Source organism: Cervus elaphus, chromosome 2, assembly GCF_910594005.1.
Source record: "Cervus elaphus chromosome 2, mCerEla1.1, whole genome shotgun sequence".
Classification (NCBI taxonomy): domain Eukaryota; kingdom Metazoa; phylum Chordata; class Mammalia; order Artiodactyla; family Cervidae; genus Cervus; species Cervus elaphus.
This window is the reverse complement of record NC_057816.1, coordinates 13,697,834-13,719,386: the sequence shown is the minus strand read 5'-3', so window position 1 is coordinate 13,719,386 and position 21,553 is coordinate 13,697,834. Positions and strand designations below refer to the sequence as shown.

General features: G+C 44.2%; 1 protein-coding gene across 2 annotated transcripts; it reads left to right on the top strand.

Moving 5' to 3' along the window:
• Nucleotides 1–1,978: 1,978 nt before the first annotated feature.
• On the top strand, nt 1,979–21,288 carry MS4A8 (membrane spanning 4-domains A8). Of its 2 annotated transcripts, none has more exons than XM_043872900.1 (7): nt 1,979–2,136; nt 2,503–2,725; nt 4,983–5,105; nt 10,620–10,679; nt 12,657–12,794; nt 20,565–20,678; nt 20,855–21,288. In XM_043872900.1, the coding sequence occupies exons 2-7, from the start codon at nt 2,507–2,509 to the stop codon at nt 20,954–20,956; spliced, it is 756 nt and encodes a 251-aa protein (XP_043728835.1). In that variant the 5' UTR covers nt 1,979–2,136; nt 2,503–2,506; the 3' UTR covers nt 20,957–21,288. The 2 variants fall into 2 exon arrangements, with proteins under 2 accessions (XP_043728835.1, XP_043728843.1); XM_043872908.1 differs by having other exon boundaries at nt 1,981–2,136; nt 2,506–2,725.
• Nucleotides 21,289–21,553: the final 265 nt, after the last annotated feature.

The following is a 21,553-nucleotide window of genomic DNA, read 5'->3' as shown; positions in this document are numbered from 1 at the left end:
ATATATATCTAGAAGTAGAATTGTTGGGTTATGTAATACCATATATTCAACATTTTGAGGACTATAATAAATCATTTGAACAGGTAAAGTAGTCTTTTGAGTAACAAGTAAGAAGTATTAAAAGAGTTACACTAACCAATCTTCCTGAAATGATTTCATAAAGTAATGCTTCACTTTATGTAGATATATGTGGTTTTAACTTTTACATCTTATGAGGAAATCTTGTATAATGACAGGAAATTGTTGAAATTAGTGAGTGTGTTTGCCATTTAAACAGGAAAAAAATTGGTGACACTTCAATTTTTTAAAAAAATGCTTGCTGTTAATAGATCATATTTTTTAAAACAATTTCAAAGAAACAAAACCCAAGAGAAATTCTGAGACTTTGGAAAAACTTCCTCATGACTAGCCAATCATTATGCAATGTACATCAAAAAGAATGAGGTCAGGAAGTTGGCCTTTGTCTTTTTTTTACCAGATTGACTGAGTAATATTCTTCCTCCAGGTGCAGGCTTTGTTTGCACATTGATTCCTTCTGCATGGTTTAATTGATTGCCTTAGCCTCTATTTTTGTTCTTGTTCAGTCACCGAGTCGTGTCCAAGTCTTCCAGTCCCCTGGACTGTAGCACGCCAGACTTCCCTGTCCTTCACTCTCTCCCAGAGTTTGCTAAAATTCATGTCCACTGAGTCAGTGATGCTATCTAACCATCTCATCCTCTGCTGCCCCCTTCTCCTTTTGCCCTCAGTATTTCCCAGCATCAGGGTCTTTTCCAGTGAGTCAACTCTTCGCATGAGGTGGCCAAAGTATTGGAGCTTCAGCTTCAGCATCAGTCCTTCTTAGGGGCTTCTCAGGTAGCTCAGCTGGTAACAAATCTGCCTGCAACGCCAGAGACCTGGGTTTGATCCCTGGGTTGGGAATACCCCCTGGAGGAGGGCATGGCATCCCACTTCAGTATTCCTGCCTGGAATCCCCATGGAGGAGCCTGGGGGGCTACAGTCCATGGGGTCACAAAGAGTGGACATGACTGACTGACTAAGCACAGCACAGCACATCAGCCCTTCCAATGAATACTCAGGGTTGATTTCCATTAGGATTTACTGGTTTGATTTCCTTGCAGTCCAAGGGACTCTCAAGAGTCTTCGCCAGCACCACAATTCAAAAACACCTATTCTTTGGTGCTCAGGCTTTTTTATGGTCCAATTCTCACATCCATACGTGATTACTGGAAAAATCATAACTTTAAATATATAAACCTTGCCATACCCAAAATATGTCCTACACTTCTCTCTTCATGCCTTTGCCCTCCTCCATTTCCTCTGCCTGTGATAATGTTCTTACATTGACCATTTTACCAAATTCTAGCCATCTTATCAGTTTCATCTGTTCACTCAGCAAGCATTTTCTTAGTGCCTATTACCTGTCAGTAGGAATACAAAGGTGAGGGTGTCATGGACTATTCCATCACAATCCGCAAAGTACAACAGTTTTTGTACACTTTGCCTGTGTAATTCACATGATGTTCATCATGGATGCACCAATATGCCTGCCCACTCTTGGGCATTTTCTGCTTTTCTACAGACTCTGATGTAGAGTTTATGACTTAAGTTCATTGCAATTCCTATTTTATAGGCTCTGGCTCCCTTTTTCTCATGCAGTTCATTGATTTCAAATTCCACTTGTTGTTTGATGTCTTTCTTAATCTCTTCAAATCTAGTGAATCAGTTTCTCCTTCATTCTCCGGCGAGAGTCTCTCCTTTCTGTACTGGGTTATTTACATCGCTCTGTCTTGCGTTACAGTCGAGAAGTGACCACTGTACACCCAGCTCCTTCCTGTGCCTCCCAGGGCACCACGCACAACTCTTCCTTCTCCGGTAAATACTTTCCCAGCTGAATTGCAATTAGGTGGCTTCTTGACCAAATCAGGAAGTAAATATGGGTGGGGAAGCTGAGCTCTGCGTAACTGGTTAACCAAGTCTGTATCTGGGAGGAAAGCAGAGTGGACTTTGGATCTTTTTAAACACATCCCCAAACCCAACCCAGTGTGTCCACTCTCTAAGGAAAAAGAAGCCACCTACAGCAAAGAACTGGGAATAGACAGACAGAAGTGAGAGAGACTTCGCCGCTGGCAGAGCAAAGTGAGTACCCTTGATCTAATAGTTTCTGTGGATAACTGAGGGGCGGTGATAAGGTTTGCTGCCAAATGAGATTTGAATGAACCTGGGGGTGGGGTGGAGCATGTGGCAGGGTTTATGGTACCAGCTTTTGGAGGTCTGCTCCAAAAAAGAGTAGAAAAAGAAAAGAAAATTTTAAACCAGACCAGAATTCACAAGTAACCTGTGTGTGTGTTTATATATATATATGTATATATATATATTCTTTTTCATATATATATGTTCTTTTTCAGATTCTTTTTCATTATAGGCTATTACAAGACATTGAGTATAGTTCCCTGTGCTATACAGTAGGTCCTTGTTATTTATTTTATTGCACTTGTTTTTCAGCAGCATGAATCCAACGACTTCAGCAGGTCCCACGGCCAACTCTGTGTTTGTGGTGACACCCCCAAATGGGTATACGGTGTTCCCTGGGGGCATGTCTCAGGTGCCCCTATATCCAAACTGCCAGTCCCAAGTCCATGTAATTCACGGGAACCCAGCTGGTCTGTGGCCATCTGTGAGTCAGCAACCCACGGAGAGAACCCTAAAAGAAGGCAAAACCTTAGGGGTAAGTGAAACTTCACTCTGCAGGGAGGGGTGGGGGGATCGCATGGCTGAAGCTGGAGGAGGGGGCAGTTTTGGAAATACGGACACTCCAAATCCAGTAGGTGGGGTTGGAGCTGACCTGGCCTCGCCAAACTCAGATCTATGAGAAAGCTCAGCTGGGCAGCATCACTAGGGCCTCTGTTCAGGACCTTGTATTTTTTGACTCAGGCATTTTAGGAAAGAGGAAGAAAAGCAATGGGGGAAAAAAGCAGTAAGCTGACACCTGTGTTGATCCATGTGGCTTCTGGAAGAAAGTGGGTTCAGCAGACCATGAGGTGAAATCTAAAAGAGCTTGAATGGAATATCTGCCCAAGAAGGAAAAAAGCACATTAGAGAACTAACAAACTAAGGGAGCCCAACAACTTTCCCCCTAAGAGGTTGTCCTGGGTAGTTCAAGGAGAGGCCCATTTCATTGCAGTGTCTGGATTCTGATCCAGACTGTCTGGAGCTCAAATCCTAGCCCCACCCCCATTCACTGTCCATGGGACGTCAATAAATATAATCTGTAGGCCAATTTGTATCTGCCACATTTACAAAATACCCAGTCATTCCATTTCTGAGACTTAGTCCTCAAGGTATACCTGCACATGCAAGAAATGTGACATGTATGAGCTTACCCATGGCCACACAGCTGGTGATCACAAAAGAATGGAAACAACCAAAATATCCATCAACATAATCCTGGTTAAAGCCATGTATTGTAACTCCAAAGAGTGAAATGTAGTGAAGCTTTAAAAAAGAACAAGTAAGCTTTTAGTGCAACAATGTGAACATAACCCCAAGATGTGACATTAATGGAAAAAAAACAGAGACAGACATTGCATATAATTTGTTATTGTGCAAATTTAAGGAAATAATATATTCATATCTGCTGCCATGTTTGTCATCTATATACAATTAGTATGTACGGTATTTGTGAGAACATACCCTACATGAGTTTCCAAGGGCTGCCATCGCAAAGTGCCATAAACTGGGTGGCTTCAAGCAACAGAATTTTATTCTCACAGTTCTGGAGGCCAAACACAATCAAACTGTCCTCAGGGCCATGCTTTCTCTGAAGGATAGGTCCTTCAGAGGAGGAACCACTAGGGAAGGGTCTGTTCCAGGCCTCTCTCCTAGTAGTACTTCCTTGATTTGTGGCAATAACTTCAATCCTGACAGCCCTGACAGCCATGGCGTTTTCCTGTGTTCATGAATGTCTCTCCACATGGCATTCTCTTTCAAAGGACAGCAGTCAGGGACTTCCCTGGTGGTCCAGCGGTTGGTGCTCAGCACTTCCACTGCAAGGGGTATGGGTTTAATAGCCAAGGAACTAAGATCCTGCATGTCACATGGCATGGCCAAAAAATTTAAAAAGGACAGCAGTCATATAAGATTAAGGGTTTCCTAGGTGGTGCTGTTGTAAAGAATCTGCCTGCCAATGCAGAAAATGCAGGAGATGCAATTTTGACCCATGGATCGGGAAGATCCCCTGGAGAAGTAAATGTAAACTTACTCCAGTATTCTTGCCTGGAAAATCCCATGGACAGAGGAGCCTGGCGGGCTACAGTCTATGGGGTCACAAAGAGTCAGACACGACTAAGCACACACGCACATATAGGATTAGGGGTTCAGCCTACTCCAGCACACCTTACATGACCTAGTTTTATCTGCAGCGACAGTATTTCCAAACAAAGCTATAATCTGAGGTGCTGGGGATCAGAATGTCAGCACACGAATTTGATGTAGGAGAGGCAGACACAATTCAATCCGTAACAATATCCTAAAGACATAAGTGATGAGCATGAAGATTTATCTACAAAGATGTTCATCACAGTGTGATTTATAATATGAAAAAAATAAACAGTCTAACCCATACAACCTCTCTGCTCCGATGATTCCATGGAATATCCACACGACAGAATCTGGGCAGCCCTCAAAAAAACATAAGTTTGAAGGATATTTAATTTCACGGGGACATGTTCGTGATGAAATGTTCAATCTATAGAGACATTGTGAATTACCCATGTATGTATCTGAAAAGAATAATGGAACTTTATCCAGCAAAATGTAAACCATTGTTTTCTGTGAGTGAGGGGGAATGGTGGGCAGTTTTTATTTCAATTTTATATTTTTCCATATTATGTTTTGGACCAGGGAAACAAACGATTTATTAAAATAAAAAGGGGGCAGAATCCAGACTCAGAAACAAAGGCTTCCATTTGTGGCTCTCCTGACAGGCCATCCAGATCCTGATTGGCCTGGTTCACCTTGGCCTCGGTTCCGTCATGGCGACTGTCCTCATAGGGAGCTACACTGCTGTCTCGTTCTACGGAGGCTTTCCCTTCTGGGGAGGCATCTGGGTGAGTAATACGAGTCACCTCGCAACCAAGTTCTCAGAAAGTGCCAGCACACTCTGGGCCACCTTGTCAACTTGTGCCCTGCAGTTTCCCAGCCAAAGGGGCAGGCTGGATGGAAACCCAGCTCAGGTCTTGTTCACCAAGCGAACTACTTTGCTTGGGCTGCCCTGACGAGTACCACTGATTGGGTGACCTACAACACAGAAATGTGGTATCTCACAGTTCTAGAGGGCAGAGATCTGAGATCAAAGTGCCAGTAGGTTTGGTTTCTTCTTAGGCCTCTCACCTTGGCTAGAAACAACTGTCTCTTCCCCTGAGTCTTTGCATGGTTGTGTGTGGGGGTGTGTGTGTGTATACCCTAATGAAAATGTGTGTGTGCATGTGTGTATACCCTAATGAAAATGTGTGTGTGCATGTGTGTATACCCTAATGAAAATGTGTGTGTGTGTGTGTGTGTGTGTATACCCTAATGAAAATGTGTGTGTGTGTGTATACCCTAATGAAAATGTGTGGGTGTGTGTGTGTGTATATACCCTAATGAAAATGTGTGGGTGTGTGTGTGTGTATATACCCTAATGAAAATGTGTGTGTGTGTATACCCTAATGAAAATGTGTGTGTGTGTATACCTTAATGAAAGGCTGCTGCTACAAGCTGAGCTGTGAACAACGCTGGAATTTTTGACCTCCGAAGAAGAGGAATTTGATCTGGGGCGAGTGACAAGGCTTGATTGCTCAGAGCTTTTTGTGTAATAAAGTTTTATTAAAGTATAAAAGAGATAGAGAAAGCTTCTGACATAGACATCAGAAGGGGACAGAAAGAGTTACCCCCTTGTTAGTTTTTAGCAAGGAATTATATACCTATTAGCAAGCTACTAATTAGTGAAAGGGAATACCTCAAAACTGAGAGAGTTGCCCCAGGCCCCTCACCCACAACATGTATGTTGAGATAGTACAAGGTGAGTCATCCCCGGCCATAAAACAATTGACATGAATCTCGAAGAAAGGCAGATTTCCAAGCAAATACATAGTTCATTAACATAGCTTAAGGAAGAGATTTCCATGAGAAAAACACATTGGTTAGCTCAAGGTTTGAGGAAAGTTAAGCTCAGACAGAAGCAGGTGTCACCATGACAACACAGGATTAGAAGTGAAAAGAAAAGAAATGTCTGCCACTTGTACTTTTATTTCCTCCTGCTTCTTGGGGACCTCTGGCCTCCATACCAAGGCCATTAACACTCTCACTAATCTCCTCGTTTCATAAGAACCTAAGTTATATTGGTTTAGGTCCAAGTCCAACACTGATGATCCCCTTTAACTTTAGTCAGCTCTTTTTTAAGTCAAATTTTATGGTTGTTGTTTGGTTGATTTTTTCAATTATTTATTTGTTTATTTGGCTGTGCTGCAACTTAGTTGCAGTACCCAGGCTCAGTAGTTGTGTGCATGGGCTTAGTTGCCCTGTGGCAGGTGGGATCTTAGTTCCCTGACCACATATCGAACCCACATCCCTTGCGTTGCAAGGCAGATTCCTAACCACTGGACCACCATGAAAGTCCCCCTTAATCATCTATTTAAAGCCCCTGTCTCCAAAGAGAGTCATATTCAGAGGTACTATAGGTTAGGGCTTCAGAAGATATATTCTGAGGGGTCATAATTCATTCATAACACCAAGGGTTACAAGACAATGCAAGACAGCATTCACTCAGAAAGGCCACTTTCCTAATCCACCCACCCCAGAGGACAGGGAACATTTTTCTAGTTTATCAACCCAGAGGAACTACTGTTTTCTAATTCCCACAAAAGCATCCATGTTTAAAAAAATACATTGGGAACAGCCCTCAAGTGTTCAATGTAGACCCACAGCCTGAACCCCAGGAGAAAAGCATTTCCACCCGTGCTCAAGGGTCAGTAAGCCACTAAAAAAATGCGGACTCAGTTTAGAGTCCACGGAAGGGCTTCTGAGTTCCCATTCTGGTAAAATACTTAGGGTGTGTTTTCTGTCAAAGTCCATAGCTTTCATCAGATTCTCAGAATGATTTGTGACTCCCTAGAAGGTTATTTAACTTATATGCAGAGTACATCATGAGAAACGCTGGGCTGGATGAAGCACAAGCTGGAATCAAGATTGCCAGAAGAAATATCAATAACCTCAGGTATGCAGATGACACCACCCTGATGGAAGAAAGCGAAGAAGAACTAAAGAGCCTCTTGATGAAAATGAAAGAGGAGAGTGAAAAACCTGGCTTAAAACTCAACATTCAAAAAACAAAGATCATGGCATCTGGTCCCAACACTTCATGGCAAATAGATGGGAAAAGAGTGGAAACAGTGACAGACTTTATTTTCTTGGGCTCCAAAATCACTGCAGATGGTGACTGCAGCCATGAAATTAAACGACGCTTGCTCCTTGGAAGAAAAGTTATGACCAACCTAGACAGCATATTAAAAAGCAGAGACATTACTTTCCCAACAAAGGTCCATCTAGTCAAAGCTTTGGTTTTTCCAGTCATCATGTATGGATGTAAGTTGGACTATAAAGAAAGCTGAGCGCTGACAAATTGATGCTTTTGAACTGTGGTGTTGGAGAAGACTCTTGAGAGTCCCTTGGACTGCAAGGAAATCCAACCAGTCCATCCTAAAGGAAATCAGTCCTGAATACTCATTGGATGCTGAAGCTGAAACCCCAATCCTTTGGCTACCTGATGCGAAAAACTAACTCATTTGAAAAGACTCTGATGCTGGGAAAAATTGAAGGCAGGAGGAGAAGGGGACGACAGAGGATGAGATGGTTGGATGGCATCACCGACTCAATGGACACGAGTTTGGGTAAACTCCGGGAGTTGATGATGGACAGGGAAGCCTGGCGTGCTGCAGTCCATGGGGTCGCAAAGAGTCGGACACAAATGAGCGACTGAACTGAACTGAGAAGGAGTACAAGTCCTTTCTCTTCTCCAAGGCATTGTCTTTAAGATTGTTTTGCATTCTCCCTAGTATCCTCCTCCTACACAAACACATACACACACACACACACACATGCACACACTCACGCACACACGTGCGTACATACACACTCCTTCTTCCCCCTCCACCCACCAGTCTCCTTTTCCTCCCTGCTGTTAATACAGTCTGTCCCTCAACTCACATACCTGTCTATGACTCAAATGCAACTTTTCTGACAAACAACAAAATTCCAGAGTAACCTAGATGTCAGCCAAAGTCACCTTATCCCGTGAGATTTAAATAAAATAGCCTGGGGCTTCCCTGGTGACTCAGGGATAAAAAATCCGCCTGTCAATGCAGGAAATAAGCCAGGTCTAAGATCCTACAAGCCTCGGAGCTGCTGAGCCCATGCACCACAGTTATTGAGCCTGTGCTCTAGAGCCGGGGAACCACAGCTTCTAAAGCTTACGAGCCCTAGAGCCCGTGCTCTGCAACAAGAGAAGCTACTGCAATGAGAAGCCTGTGCACCCCAACTAGAGAGTAATCCCCACTCTTCGCAACTAGAGAAAGGCTAGCACAGCAATGAAGACCCAGTACAGTCAAATATAAAATGAATAAATAAATGAAATTAAAGGGAACAGGCCTCAAAAATTTAAGGACTACTATAATAAATTTCACAATAAATAAATAAATAAAATAGAACAGCCTAGAGTTAGCCCCCACCCTCATTCCCACACAATATCTGCAAAATGGCAGGGTTTATGCTCTAGGGAATGTCTTTCTTTGGGTCACTGCTCCCTCTCTCTTTCTCTGGCTCCCATCTGTCCTCTCCTGAGATTCTGGTCTTCTCTCTGCTCTACACAGACCTAACTTGGGACCAACCCCTCTTCCTGCCCCCAAGCACTCACAGGGCACCTGTTCTGTACCACTAACTTTAATGGAGTTCGGGGCAGCAGAAAGGACTAACAAGCCAGACAAAGAACACCCTGCTATTGAGCGTTAGCCTCCACTGAGTATTAAGTGCCCAGTGGCCGCCCTGACATTTCAGATGCCTCACTGGCCATCTCCTCTTCTGCCAGGATGCTCAGTGACCTTCAGCCCTCCTCGGTTTTTCTGCAGTTTTGTTCTTAGCTGCCTTCTTGACTCCAGGACTGTCTTTCTATTTCTTAAAGCTCACTAATGCCCTCTTCTAAAACAAAGGCCCGTCTCCCTTGGCATCTCAAAAGGGCCAGCAGGAACATCAGAAATCCAGCCTTTTGTTCCTTATCTTCTTCATCAATTCTCTATAAACAGAAGGCTGTACAATTGAAATTCGTTTTTACACTTCTAGGAAATATGGAATTCCCCTTAGAAGACATAAGCCACTCGAGGCAGTCTTCATTGTAAATCACCATTTACACTCCCAGGCACTTGCATCCTCCCTGACTGGGAGCAGGTAGAGAGTGGGGGTTAATACCATGGGATCCGGAGTCAACTCCTTGAATCTGACTCTCAACTCTGCTACTTTCTGGGTGGTCTTGGATGCATTATTTTAAATCTCTAAGCCACAGGACTTCCCTGGTGGTCCAGTGGTTAAGAATCCTCACTTCCACTTCATGGGTGCAGCGGGTTCAATCCACGGTTGAGGAACTAAGATCCTGCATGCTGCACAGTGTGGCAAAAAATAAAAAGCAGGATGTAAATAAATAAATCTCTAAACCTCAGTCTATCATCTATAAAATGGGAATATTAATAGTGCCCGATGGGACATGATGCAGTTAAATAAGGTAAAGTTATAAGAAATGCTTCATGTAGTGCTCAGCAAAGCTTTTCCTCAACAGTGGCTGATGCCCTTTCAGACCACTGTTGCTGCCATCTTGGGCAAATGATGGTAGGTAATCTCACCAGCCGCTGTGCCTACAGAATACCAGTGCTGGGATAAATGCACTCAATCTACCTTGCAATTCTCATATTGGCTGTTCAGTTTTGTAGACATGTGACACTTTTCTGAGTCACTAAAAGGTACTCACCTAGGTGTGCAGACAGGCAAGGACTAAGGTTGGGTTAAAACATCTCAAAGCAGTACAGCTGGTAGCCTTTCCTCCTCCCCGTCCTGAGCTCCTGTGCCCAGCTGAATTCTGAGATGTGGGTGGGAAACCAACAAGATATGCATGTTGAGAAAGAAAAAGAAAGAAACAACATTTACTCTGTATAGGATCTACTATGTGCAAGATACGCTAAATGCCAGATAAGGGGCATAAACTTTCCAGTGACAATGACACTTAGGAAGACATGTAATTTTCCTCTTTTTCAAATGAGGAAATAAATATTTCAGAAATGAATAATTTACCCACGATCACATGAGATTCAAGCCAGAATTTACAACCAGTCTGCTGGATCCCAATTCACTGTCCTGTGATGTGGTGCAAGACAGGCCCTCATTCATCCATTCATTCATTCTTTCCCCTCATGTTGAGCTGGGGTCTCAGCAGAGGAACATAGTGTGTGTGAGACAATATGTGTGTAAATAGAATCATGGGAGCCTGAAGACGGGGGCCCTAACCCCTGGCCTCTTTCTAAACCACCTCTCCTCCGTGCCAGTTTATCATTTCAGGATCCCTCTCGGTGTTGGCAGAAAAGCAGTCACGATCTTCTTGTCTGGTAAGTCACATCCTGGGACTGTCTCTCCCAGCTGGGGGCCTATAGGAAAGACACACCAGGGGGAAAAGAAGATTAATTCCTCCCTCATTCACGCACCTACTCACAACCAGACATGGGACTCTGACACATTGTTGTTCAGTCACTCAGTCATGTCTGACTCTTTGTGACCCCCATGGTTTGCAGCATGCCAGGCTTCCCTGTCCTTCACCATCTCCCTGAGTTTGCTCAGACTCATGTACGTTGAGTTGATGATGCCATCCAACCATCTCATCCTCTGTTGCCCCCTTCTCCTCCTGCCCTCAATCTTTCCCAGATCAGCGTCTTTTCCAATGAGTCAGCTCTTTGGCCAAAGTACTGGAGTTTCAGCTTCAGTATCAGTCCTTCCAATGAATATTAAGTGTTGATTTTCTTTAGGATTGACAAGTTTGATCTCCTTGCTGTCCAAGGGACTCTCAAGAGTCTTCTTCAGCCCCACAGTTCAAAAGCATCAATTCTTCTGACACTTGCTCACAGATAATCACAGGGCCACATGAACCTTGCCAGAGTTCCAAAAAGGAAAATGTCTACAGGACTTAGGGGAGGGAAGGGCAACATAGCCACATTAGTTAGGGCATCAGAGAGTGGAGAGAAAGAATAGCTTCCCAAGGACACTCTTACAGGAGGAGGCACAGAGTTCCCAGGGGCCCAGGGCTCCCCAACAGCTGAGCAGCACACAGATCAGGCCCCCATTTCTTCAGGACAGCCAAGGAGGCTCAGGCACCTGCCCCTCTAAGGAATCCAGCCAAAGGAGCTCTGTAAATCAGCATGGACAAGGCTTCATGGTCCCCTAGCAGTATGCCCAGAAAGTACCCTGGTTCCTCTCACAAGCAGGTTATCTAGCCTAAGAAGCTTCAAGATAGCCAGGTCCCTACACCAGAGGAAATCTATTTTAAAATCTCCAAAGGAAAGCTCAAAATTATGGGCATGTCTATTTACACCTGGGCTTCCCTAAGTGGCTCAGCAGTAAAGAATTTGCCTATCAAAGCAGAAGACATGGGTTCGATTCCTGGGTCAGGAAGATCCCCTGGAGAAGGAAATGGCAACTCACTCCGGTATTCTTGCCTGGGAATTCCCATGGACAGAGGAGCCTGGGGGGCTACAGTCCATGGAGTCACAAAGAGTCAGACATGACTGAGGCGACTAAACAACAACTTTCTGCATGTGGCCCAGAATCATGGGCCACTGGAGCCTGTCACATTCCAAGACATCAGAGGTTGATCCTCCTGCCCATCTCCTATGGGATAAAAGGATGGAGTGTTTCCCAAAGATTATTCTTGGGGACGCTTGTCCGATGACATACTCTGTGAAGGTGCGTAGGTAAACTTGGAGAGCTTTCTATTTATTAGCCCCCCCCCACCCCCACTGAAGATCCATAATCCTTGTTAAAGGCTCTTATAAGTCCTGCAGCAAAGACCTGTTTAACTTTGTTTAACTTAACTTTGTTTCAAAGTTAATTTAGCCCCCAAACTTTCTGTTTAAAAAATTAAATTAAAAAAATTTTTTTTAATATTTATTTACTTTTGGTTTCCCCGGGTCTTTGTTACCTTACAAGGGCTTTTCCCCTAGTTGCAGTGAGTGAGGGCTACTCTCCAGTTGCAGTGTGAGGGCTTCTCACTGCAGCGGCTTCTCTTGTTGCAGAGCACTGGGCTCTAGGCTCACAGGCTTCAGCAGTTGCGGTGCATGGGCTTCGTTGCTCTGGGGCATGTGGGATCTTCCCAGACCAGGGATGGAACCCATATCTCTTGCATTGGCAGGTGAATTCTTTTACCACTGAGCCACCAGGGAAACCCCAGCCACACTCCTTTCTGCACAAAACACTGCCTTGTTTGCTGCAGAACTGATTCTGGGAAATCCTGTTAAGAAATACTTGCTGAGTCGCTGCTCATCTCAGTTACAATTGTTTTCCTCTCCCACTCTGACCCTTTGTATCTTTTTCAGCTGAATAGCAGCGTGGGCTTCAACATCGTCAGTGCAATCTTCTCCATGGTTGGACTCACACTCTTCATCGTAGATTTAATTATCATGGCTCCCTACGCCTACCCTGACTATAATCCTCACTATTCCACCTGGGGCCGGGTGAGTATCCCTCCTGACCAGTGTTCCCCTGGGTTCCGCCCTAACTGGGTTTAGAAATTGTTGGAAAGGGCCTGACATGTGTGTTTTTGAAATATGGTTTTCCCAGGGTATATGCCCAATAGTGGGATTGCTGGGTCTTATGGTTGTTCTATTTTTACTTTTTTAAGGACCCTCCATACCTATTTATATTCCTACCAACAGTGTGAAAGGATTCCCTTTTCTCCATACCCTCTCTAGCATTTATTTGTGGATTTTTTGATGATGGTCATTCTGAATGGTGGGAGGTGATACCTGATGGTAGTTTTGATTTGCATTTCTCTAATAATTAATGATGTTGAACATCTTTTCAAGTGCCTCTTGACCATCTGTGTGTCTTCTTTGGAGAAATGTCTATTTAGGTCTTCTGCCCATTTTTTGATTGGGTTGTTCATTTTTTTATTGAGTTGCATGAGCTGTTTGTATGTTCCGGAAATTAATCCTTTGACCATTGCTTCACTTGCAAATATTTTCTCCCATTCTGAAGGTTGTCTTTTTGGCTTATTTACAGTTTCCTTTGCTATGCAAACTTTTTAAGTTTAATTAGGTCCCATTTGTTTATTTTTGTTTTTATTTTCATTCCTCTAGGAGGTGGGTCAATAAAGATCTTGCTGTAATTTACATCAAAAAGTGTTTTTCCTATGCTTTCCTCTAAAAGCTTTATAGTGTCCAGTCTTACATTTAGGCCTTTAATCCATTTTGAGTTTATTTTTGTGTATGGTGTTAGGTAGTGTTCTAATCTCATTCTGTTACATGCAGCTATCCGGTTTTCCGAGCACCACTTATTGAAGAGACTCTCTTGTCTCCATTTTGTGTTCTTGCTTCTTTTGTGATAGATTAGGTGACCATAGGTATGTAGGTTTATCTCTGGGCTTTCTGTCCTATACCATTGATGTTTATTTCTGTTTTATGTGCCAGTATCATACTGTCTTGATTACTGTAGCTTTGTATAGTCTGAAGTCAAGGAGCCTGATTCCTTCAGCTCTGTTTAAAAAGACACATGTATCCCAATGTTCATTGTAGTACTGTTTATAATAGCCAGGACATGAAAACAAACTAAGTGTCCACTGAGAGATGAATGAATAAAGAAGACATGGTACATTTATACAATAGAATGTTACTCAGCCATAAAAAGAATGAAACTGAGTCATTTGTAGAGATATGGATGGACCTAGAGTCTGTCATACAGAATAAAGTAAGTCAGAAAGAGAAAAATGCATATCATATATTAACACATATGTGTGGAATCTAGAAAAATGGTACATATCAGTCTAGTTCCCAGGGCAGGCATACAGACACAGATGTAGAGAACGGATGTGTGGGCACTGGGCAGGAAAAGAAGGGTGTGATGAATTAAGAGACCAGTTTGCTATAAATACACTGGACTTCCCGGTAGCAATACACTACTATAAAATAGTTAGCTAGTGGGAACCTGTGCTATAGCAGAGAGCTCAGTTCAGTGTTCTGTGATGAGCTAGATGGGTGAGGTGTGGGGGGAGGGATGCCCAAGAAGGAGGGGATATGTGTATGTTTATAGCTGATTCACTTTGTGGTACAGCAGAAGCTAACACAACATTGTAAAGCAATTATATTCCAATAAAAAAAAGAAGAAAAGGCCCAACAACCAAACTTCTCCAAGTGCGGTAAGAATGGCAACAGAGTTTAAAGTCCCTGATCATTCTTAGTTTCTACTTTTGTAAAACAGTATCTGCCACATGACACTGTTAGGAAATTTTTTAATTTATAATTTCATTTATGTCACTATACATTTAATGCATATGTACCTGCCAACCTGCCTCCTCTCACTTTGTTGCCTTCCTCCCCATCACTAGGGACAAGGAGTCAGCAAAGATTTTCTGTAAAGGGTGAGAGAGTAAATATCTAAGTCTTTGCAGGCCATCTGGTCTCTGTTGCAACTACTCCCCCCTATCTTGTAGTGGGAGCACAGCCACAGAAAATACAGAAACAAATGAGCTTGACTATGTGCTGATAAAACTTTATTGACAAAAATAGGCAACAGGCAGGATGTAACCATAATTTGCCAACCTGTGCTCTACATCAGTGCCATCCAATAGAAATAGAACATGAGCCATGTATATGATTCTGAATTTTCCAGTCATCATCCTGGAAGGGGGTGAATAAATGGAATTAATTTTATTAATATGTTTTATTTAACCCAATAGGTTCAAATGTCATTTCATCATGTAATTCGAGTAGAAAATTATCTGATATTTCATATTTGAGATATGAAGTCTTTGGTTTTTTAAAAAATTTATTTATTTTAATTGGAGGCTACTCACTTTACAGTATTGTAGTGGTTTTGCCATACACAGACATGACTCAGCCATGGGTGTACATGTGTTCCCCATCCTGAGCCCCCCTCCCACCTCCCTCCCTATCCCATCCCTCTGGGTCGTCCCAGTGCACCAGCCCTGAGCACCCTGTCTCCTGCAGTGAACTTGGACTAGCAGTGTGTTTCACATATGATAATATACATATTTCAGGTGTTTGAAATCCAGGGTGTATTTTACACTTGCGGCCTAGCCACATCTCAAGTGTTCAACAGCCACACAGGGCTCGTGGCTGCTGGATACAAGAAACCAGCTATAGATGAGTCTCGTGTAAATTCAACCTCTCCATCTGTACAGCAAGGTTCATCTCCTCCCCCTGCCCATGGCCTTTCTTCTATATCAACCATTCTCCCCTCTGACTGGAGCTTTCCCATCAGCATATGAACATGATTTTGTTCCCTCCATTGTAAAAAAAACCAACCAACCTTCTCTTGGGCCAGATACCACCCTGTTTCTTCGGTCCTCTTTGCAGAAAAATCCTAAAAAGATTTGTCTGCCCTCACTCTCTCCCACTCTCTCTCCTCTTACATTTGCACTTGAGCCCACTCTAATCAGACTTTCTGCTTCACTTCTCCAAAAACTTCCTATGTCCCCAGTCAGCACTCCTCTGTGATGGACGTCTCATGGTGTCCAGGCTGCTCCCTGCAGCTGGTCTTCCTCCTCTCTCTCTCCTCCCTTTCCTTTGCTGGTTCTGCTCTTCCCCGTCTCCTAGGCTGTCCTTGGTCCTCTTTTTTCCCACCGCTTGCACTGCCTTGGCAATCTCATCTGCTGGTAACCACAAACACCTTCTCCAGAGTAAAGAGCACCAACCCAAATCTCTCTCTCAAACTCCAGTCTCTTGTGATCAACTATCCACAAAACATCTTGAAATGAACATATCCATCATCTCCAGATTTTACTTCCCAAACCTTCCCTTGGATTTCCTTATCCTGGTTGATGACAACTGCATCATTCCAGTCACTCAAGATAAACCTTGGAGTAATCATTGACCCTCTCTTTTTCTCATGCATCCCTGCCAATTCCTCAGGGAATCCTGTTGGCTCTACCTTTAAAATGCATCCAGCATCCAACCATTTTCACCAGTTCCTCCAGTTCCTCTCTGGTCAGAGTCACCATCACCTCTTAGCTTCCTAATGATACCAACTAGGGCCCTTGGCCTTCCCCAATCAATTGAAATTGACTAGAAGTCAGACAAGAAACTCAAGCAAGGTTTTATAGGGGCCCCTGTTGCAGCAGAGAGTGAGTGAGGACAAACAACAGGTTCCCCTGCTTCCTCACTACCCGGGAGGTGGGGGGACGGTGTGAGCTTGTTCCTTGCATAGGGTGAGGGTAGGACTTCCCAGGTGGCTCAGTGGTAAAGAACCCACCTGCCAGTGTAGGAGATGTGGGTTCCATCCCTTGTTCGGGAGGATGCCCCAGAGAAGGAAATGCAACCCACTCCAGTATTCTTGCCTGGAAAATCTCACAAACAGAGAAGCTTAGTGGGCTATAGTCCATGGAATCGCGAGAGAGTCAGACATGAGTTAGTGATTAAATAACAACAGGAGTGTGTCCAGGGGTTGGGCCAGAGGGGTGGCTTTGGTGTTTTGCCCACCCCCAGGTGGTGTTGTGTGCCTTGGACATGGGCAGTGTGCTGCTTTTGCTCCTAACACCCTGGTTTTGCTCCAGGCTCTTCAGAAGTGGCAGTTGGGTTTTTTGGTTTCTTTGTATCTTTTGTCCATAATTTTGCCCCAACTGAACACGCACACAGTTATTTTTAGTCCCATATAGTTTCTTTGTATTTTGTTGTTCAAGAAGAGGTGCGTCCAGGTACAAGCATTGCAGCATTGCTGCAGAGGGTCCCAGGTCCCAGCCTGTTTCACTAACCACTCTCCCTGCTCCTCCCTTGTCTCCTTACAGCTGTAAGGACAGCAACTAGAGTGAGAGTGAGCCTTTCTGAGATGTAACATCACATCCCTTCTCTGCTCAAAACCTGCCACTGCTCCCACTTTACTCACACACCCCCCCAAAAAAGCCAACATCCTTACAGGAGCCTAAAGATGCTGGCCTCGTGGCCCCTGACCCCACTCTCTGGCTCTGCCCCACTTGAACCACACTAACTTCCTTGATGTTTCCACAAACCAGGCATGTTTCCATCTTCAGGCTTGGGAAGGTCCCTCAGATATCCTGCCAGCCCACTCTGTCCTTCAGGCTGTTTCTTAGTAACCACCTTCTCAAAGAGACCCACCTGAATGACAGAACCACTGCACTTAAAAGCATTACCTACACTATCCCAGGATCCTTCTCCCCCACATCCCTAATTTACTTCCCAGTATGTTGGGGTCCTTTAATGGACCGGAACCTGACGGTCTGGAGTCGACAAAAAGAAAGTGAAAGAGAGCTGGAGGGAGGGAGAGAGAGAGAGAGAGAAAGAAAGACACGGGGACCCAAGCTCTGATGGAGCAAGGGTATTTTATTAGCAGAAATGCAGGCTTATGTATTTTTAGTAGATGATTACTCAGCTATTACACAGGATGAAATTTTATCAATAGTCACAGTATGGATAGTCTAACACATACAAGGTCACTGATGCAGAGAAGAGTCACTGAAGGGAGTTACTGAAAGGAATCCAAGCAGATACCATTTCTCATGAGATCAGTCCGTAGAGCTGCATGCAGCTCTACTCATTCCCAGAATAGGAACTGATAAGGAACAGAGGATTTATGAGAAATAGAAAACAGCATTCAGGAATCCTCCTGTTAAATGTTCCCTGACACCAGTAGCCTTAACCATCATCTGACGAACTCTGCAGTTTACTTGTCTGTTATATTTCATGCTTACTAACTGTCTCCTCCCACCAGAATATAAGCTTCAAAAGGGCAGGGTCATTTTTCTGTTTCATTCACTGTCCTGTCTCAAATACCCAGGCCCATGTCTGAAACATGATTGACAGCTCATACCCATTTGTCAAATGAATACATAAATGTGCCTGGCATGACCTATACTCGGTAAATAGAAACATTAATTGTTATTTGTTTTGATCAGAAGTCCTTCCCAAGACTTTTGTCTCCAAGATTTGTGAGAAAAGCCTCGCCCCAGAGAACCTATTGACCATGTCCATGTCTTTTATCAAAAGTACCTTGAGTTTCTCCCCTTCTGGAAACACTTCATGGCTCCCAGTTGCTTTAGGATTAAAGTCTAAATTCCTCGGCCAGGTATTTATTGCTGCCCAGAGACCTGGCTCCAACTCTATGTGCCTTGCCGCTCACTTCCCTTCCAATACCTTGCTCCCCCTGACATCCAGCTCCTCCCATCTCCCCCACCCCACCCCACCCCCATCCCCATCCTCCCCACAACCCCCCACCCAGAAAGCTGGGCACTGGAGAAGGTTTGCATCTTTTCCTGCTAGGAAATAGGAGGCATGGGGTGCTCATTGTAAGAAATGAGGAGGCAGGTGCAGGTTGAAAAGCTGAGGGAGGAGGGGTGGGTGGGAGGGAAAGAGGGTCAGAAAAGACTAAACCATGCAGCACTGCCAACACCCTGGAGTGGAGGCTGCAGAAACTTTAAGTCAGAAAACTTGGCTTCTAATCTTGGTTCTGCCCATATCAGATCTCAGAAAGAGAACTCCTCCTACCCCAGCTGCCCACCCCACTCTCAGACCTCAGGCCTGGCATCTGAACAAGAAGAGCTGGACTTCATCTGATCTTTGTAAATGATGACCCAAGGGATGGGGTGCTCCAGGAGCTCAACAAGCATGAATTAATGCCCATCAAATGAGGCATGTCTAAACTCTGTGTGTGTGTGCGCTCAGTAGCTCAGTCATGTCCAGCTCTTTGTGACTCCATGAACTGTAGCCCACCAGGCTCCTATCTCCATGAGATTTCCCAGGCAAGAATACCGGAGTGGGTTGCCATTTCCTACACCTGGGGAATCTTCCCAACCCAGGGGTCAAACACGTCTCTTGTGTCTCCTTCATTGGCAGGCATTGGCAGATTCTTTACCACTGAACCACCTGGTAAATCCATCTGAGCTGCTTGAAGGACCCCTTTTCCATGAAGGGTTTTCTTTGTAAAAGAATTGTGTTACAAACAAGTTTAGAAAGGGCCAGTCATTTGAAAACACTCTTCCTTCCTGAAGCTCTGTGATTCTTTGACTAAGACCTCATCATCCCACCTTTCCATTTGTTTGGACCACCCTCTTCTACCCCCACCCTCTCTAACTCACGTAGGGTGAATTCCACCTCTCTTTCCCTCACTCATTTATAGCTCTTACTCTGTCTGATGTGGATTGTAATTATCCACATCCGTATCTGTCTCCCTCACTCAACTGTGCTTCTTGGGTTTCTTCTCTGAGCCCCTTGTACCAAATAGATATTTAGTAAATACTTGCTAAATTGAGAGGGAGGCAAAGGAAAGGAGGAAAGATGGGGCCTCTCCAAAAGGGAGAATTCTCTGAGCAGCTGACTCTCACCTATGTCATTTTAAAATTATAATCAATAACATATATTTGGTACCTACTACCATGTACTGTACACTTTTACTTTCATATTTAGTATTTCATGTGATTGGAATCCATATGGCAATTGGGGTCTTTCAGCCCTGTTCTTTAAGATGAAAACAGATTCTACTCAAACTCTCTCCTCAGGCACAGTGGGAGACCCCATTCTCCTGGGTAATCTTGGAGAATAGCAAGAAGGGGGCTTGGATTTCTCCAGGTCCTTAGGTGAGATCTATTTTTGCTGAACTAGTACAAATTTGGAGGCCTTTCACTCACTCTTTTTTCCCAAGCCTAAGACAGCCCCAATTACTTCCCTCTACAAAATGGCACTGTCACAAGCCAAGAGAATGACTTCAGTAGCTGACTTTCTCTAAAGGTTCAGAGAGATGGTAGAGGTTTACATCAGAGCCTAGGAAACTACTGATTCCTGAAGATTAGCTATTCCTGTTTTGTGAAATGTCATCTTCTCATGAGATGCCTTTTTCTGAAGCTGCCACCTTCCCACCACCTTGCTCAGTCCCATCTTTCTCCTCCACCCATGCTACTTCTCTCTGTGGCTTGTCCATACTCCCAAATTTCTGTTCACTTCCTACACAGGACAGTTCCACTGTTTCACTGTCTGACTCCAGACCATACCCTCAGGTCCCTGATATCTGAAGCAAGGTGTCAAGGGGTTTCCCTAGACAGTGACTATCCTCTCTTTTAGGACAGCATTGCTAGTAAGTGTTAAGATAAAATTTCTTTCACAAACACACTTGGCCTTCACAAAAACCCAGTGAGGTGTTTTCCCCACTAAGCTGAGATGAGGTTAGAGGACTTCATCAAAGCCATAGAGATAGCCACTGCAGAGTCAGAGCTCAGACTCCCAGACTTGCACTCAGGTCCTCCCGGTCCATTCTGGTTCCAGGTCCCTGGAACAGCCATTTCTGGTTTGCTGCTCATCTTCTGCCTCCTGGAGGTGTGCATTGCAAGTGCATCTGCCCACTTTGGCTGCCAGCTGACCTGCTACCAAACCAACACCGTGAGTCCCAGAGGCTCCTCGGAGGATGGGAAGAGGTCCCAAAGAGGGTGGAGATTAGAGGGCTCATCCTACTCCCTTCCTGCCCAGGAGCAGGAGGGCTCCTTTGGTACCTAAAGGTATGCCCAGTCCTTCTTGCTTCATCACTGGTACACTTCCTGTTTGCCTGTGTTTTCCAGGTGAGCATGGTGATCCCAAATGTCTACGTGACAAACCCAGCGGTCATCCCAGAACCAGAGAACTCGCCACCAAATTATTCTGAGGTCCAGGGTGACAAATAAGCAAAGCCAAATGTTCTAGAAGCATTTTTCACTGGAACCCAAAAGAATACCTCCTCTGTCTGGGCTCCTGAAACCAGATTCTTCCTTCCCTGACAATCTAAAGGAAACATCTCTCCAGTGGCACGAGTTCCTGGACTTCATTCCATTCAGCCTGGTAGATTGTGCTGTTCTTCTTTCAAAGAGTAGACAGAAATTTAAAATGGATTTTAATAAGAAGAGTTCCTCCCTAGGGCATCCATGCATGGGTGCCTTTGTGCCACACATGTCTAGATAACCTAACCTTCATTCTTTCCATTATTGATTCATTTAATAAAAATGCACTGAGGCTTTGATATGTTTAAGACTCTAGTCACAGCAAAAGGAGGGTGAACACTGGGGAACACAACTGCCCTTGACCTCAAGGAAATTCTGGCCTCAGAAGAGAGGACAATATACAGGCAATTTTCTCTGACTTGGAGAAGAAATGTGGGGATATGTAGCGAGAGAACAGACAGGGATCTGATTTAGTCTGGCAGTGAATCAAAACGGAATGTGGAAAGCATTGATTGCAGCAACATGTATGGACCTAAAAATGACCATACTAAGTGAAGAAGTCGA

Excerpts from the sequence above, each read along its gene's own strand:
- MS4A8 (XM_043872900.1), top strand. The coding sequence starts at position 2,507 with ATGAATCCAACGACTTCAGCAGGTCCCACGGCCAACTCTGTGTTTGTG. Across the intron at positions 2,726-4,982 it reads AAGAAGGCAAAACCTTAGGG|GCCATCCAGATCCTGATTGG; the intron begins GTAAGTGAAACT and ends CTCTCCTGACAG. Across the intron at positions 10,680-12,656 it reads AGTCACGATCTTCTTGTCTG|CTGAATAGCAGCGTGGGCTT; the intron begins GTAAGTCACATC and ends TATCTTTTTCAG.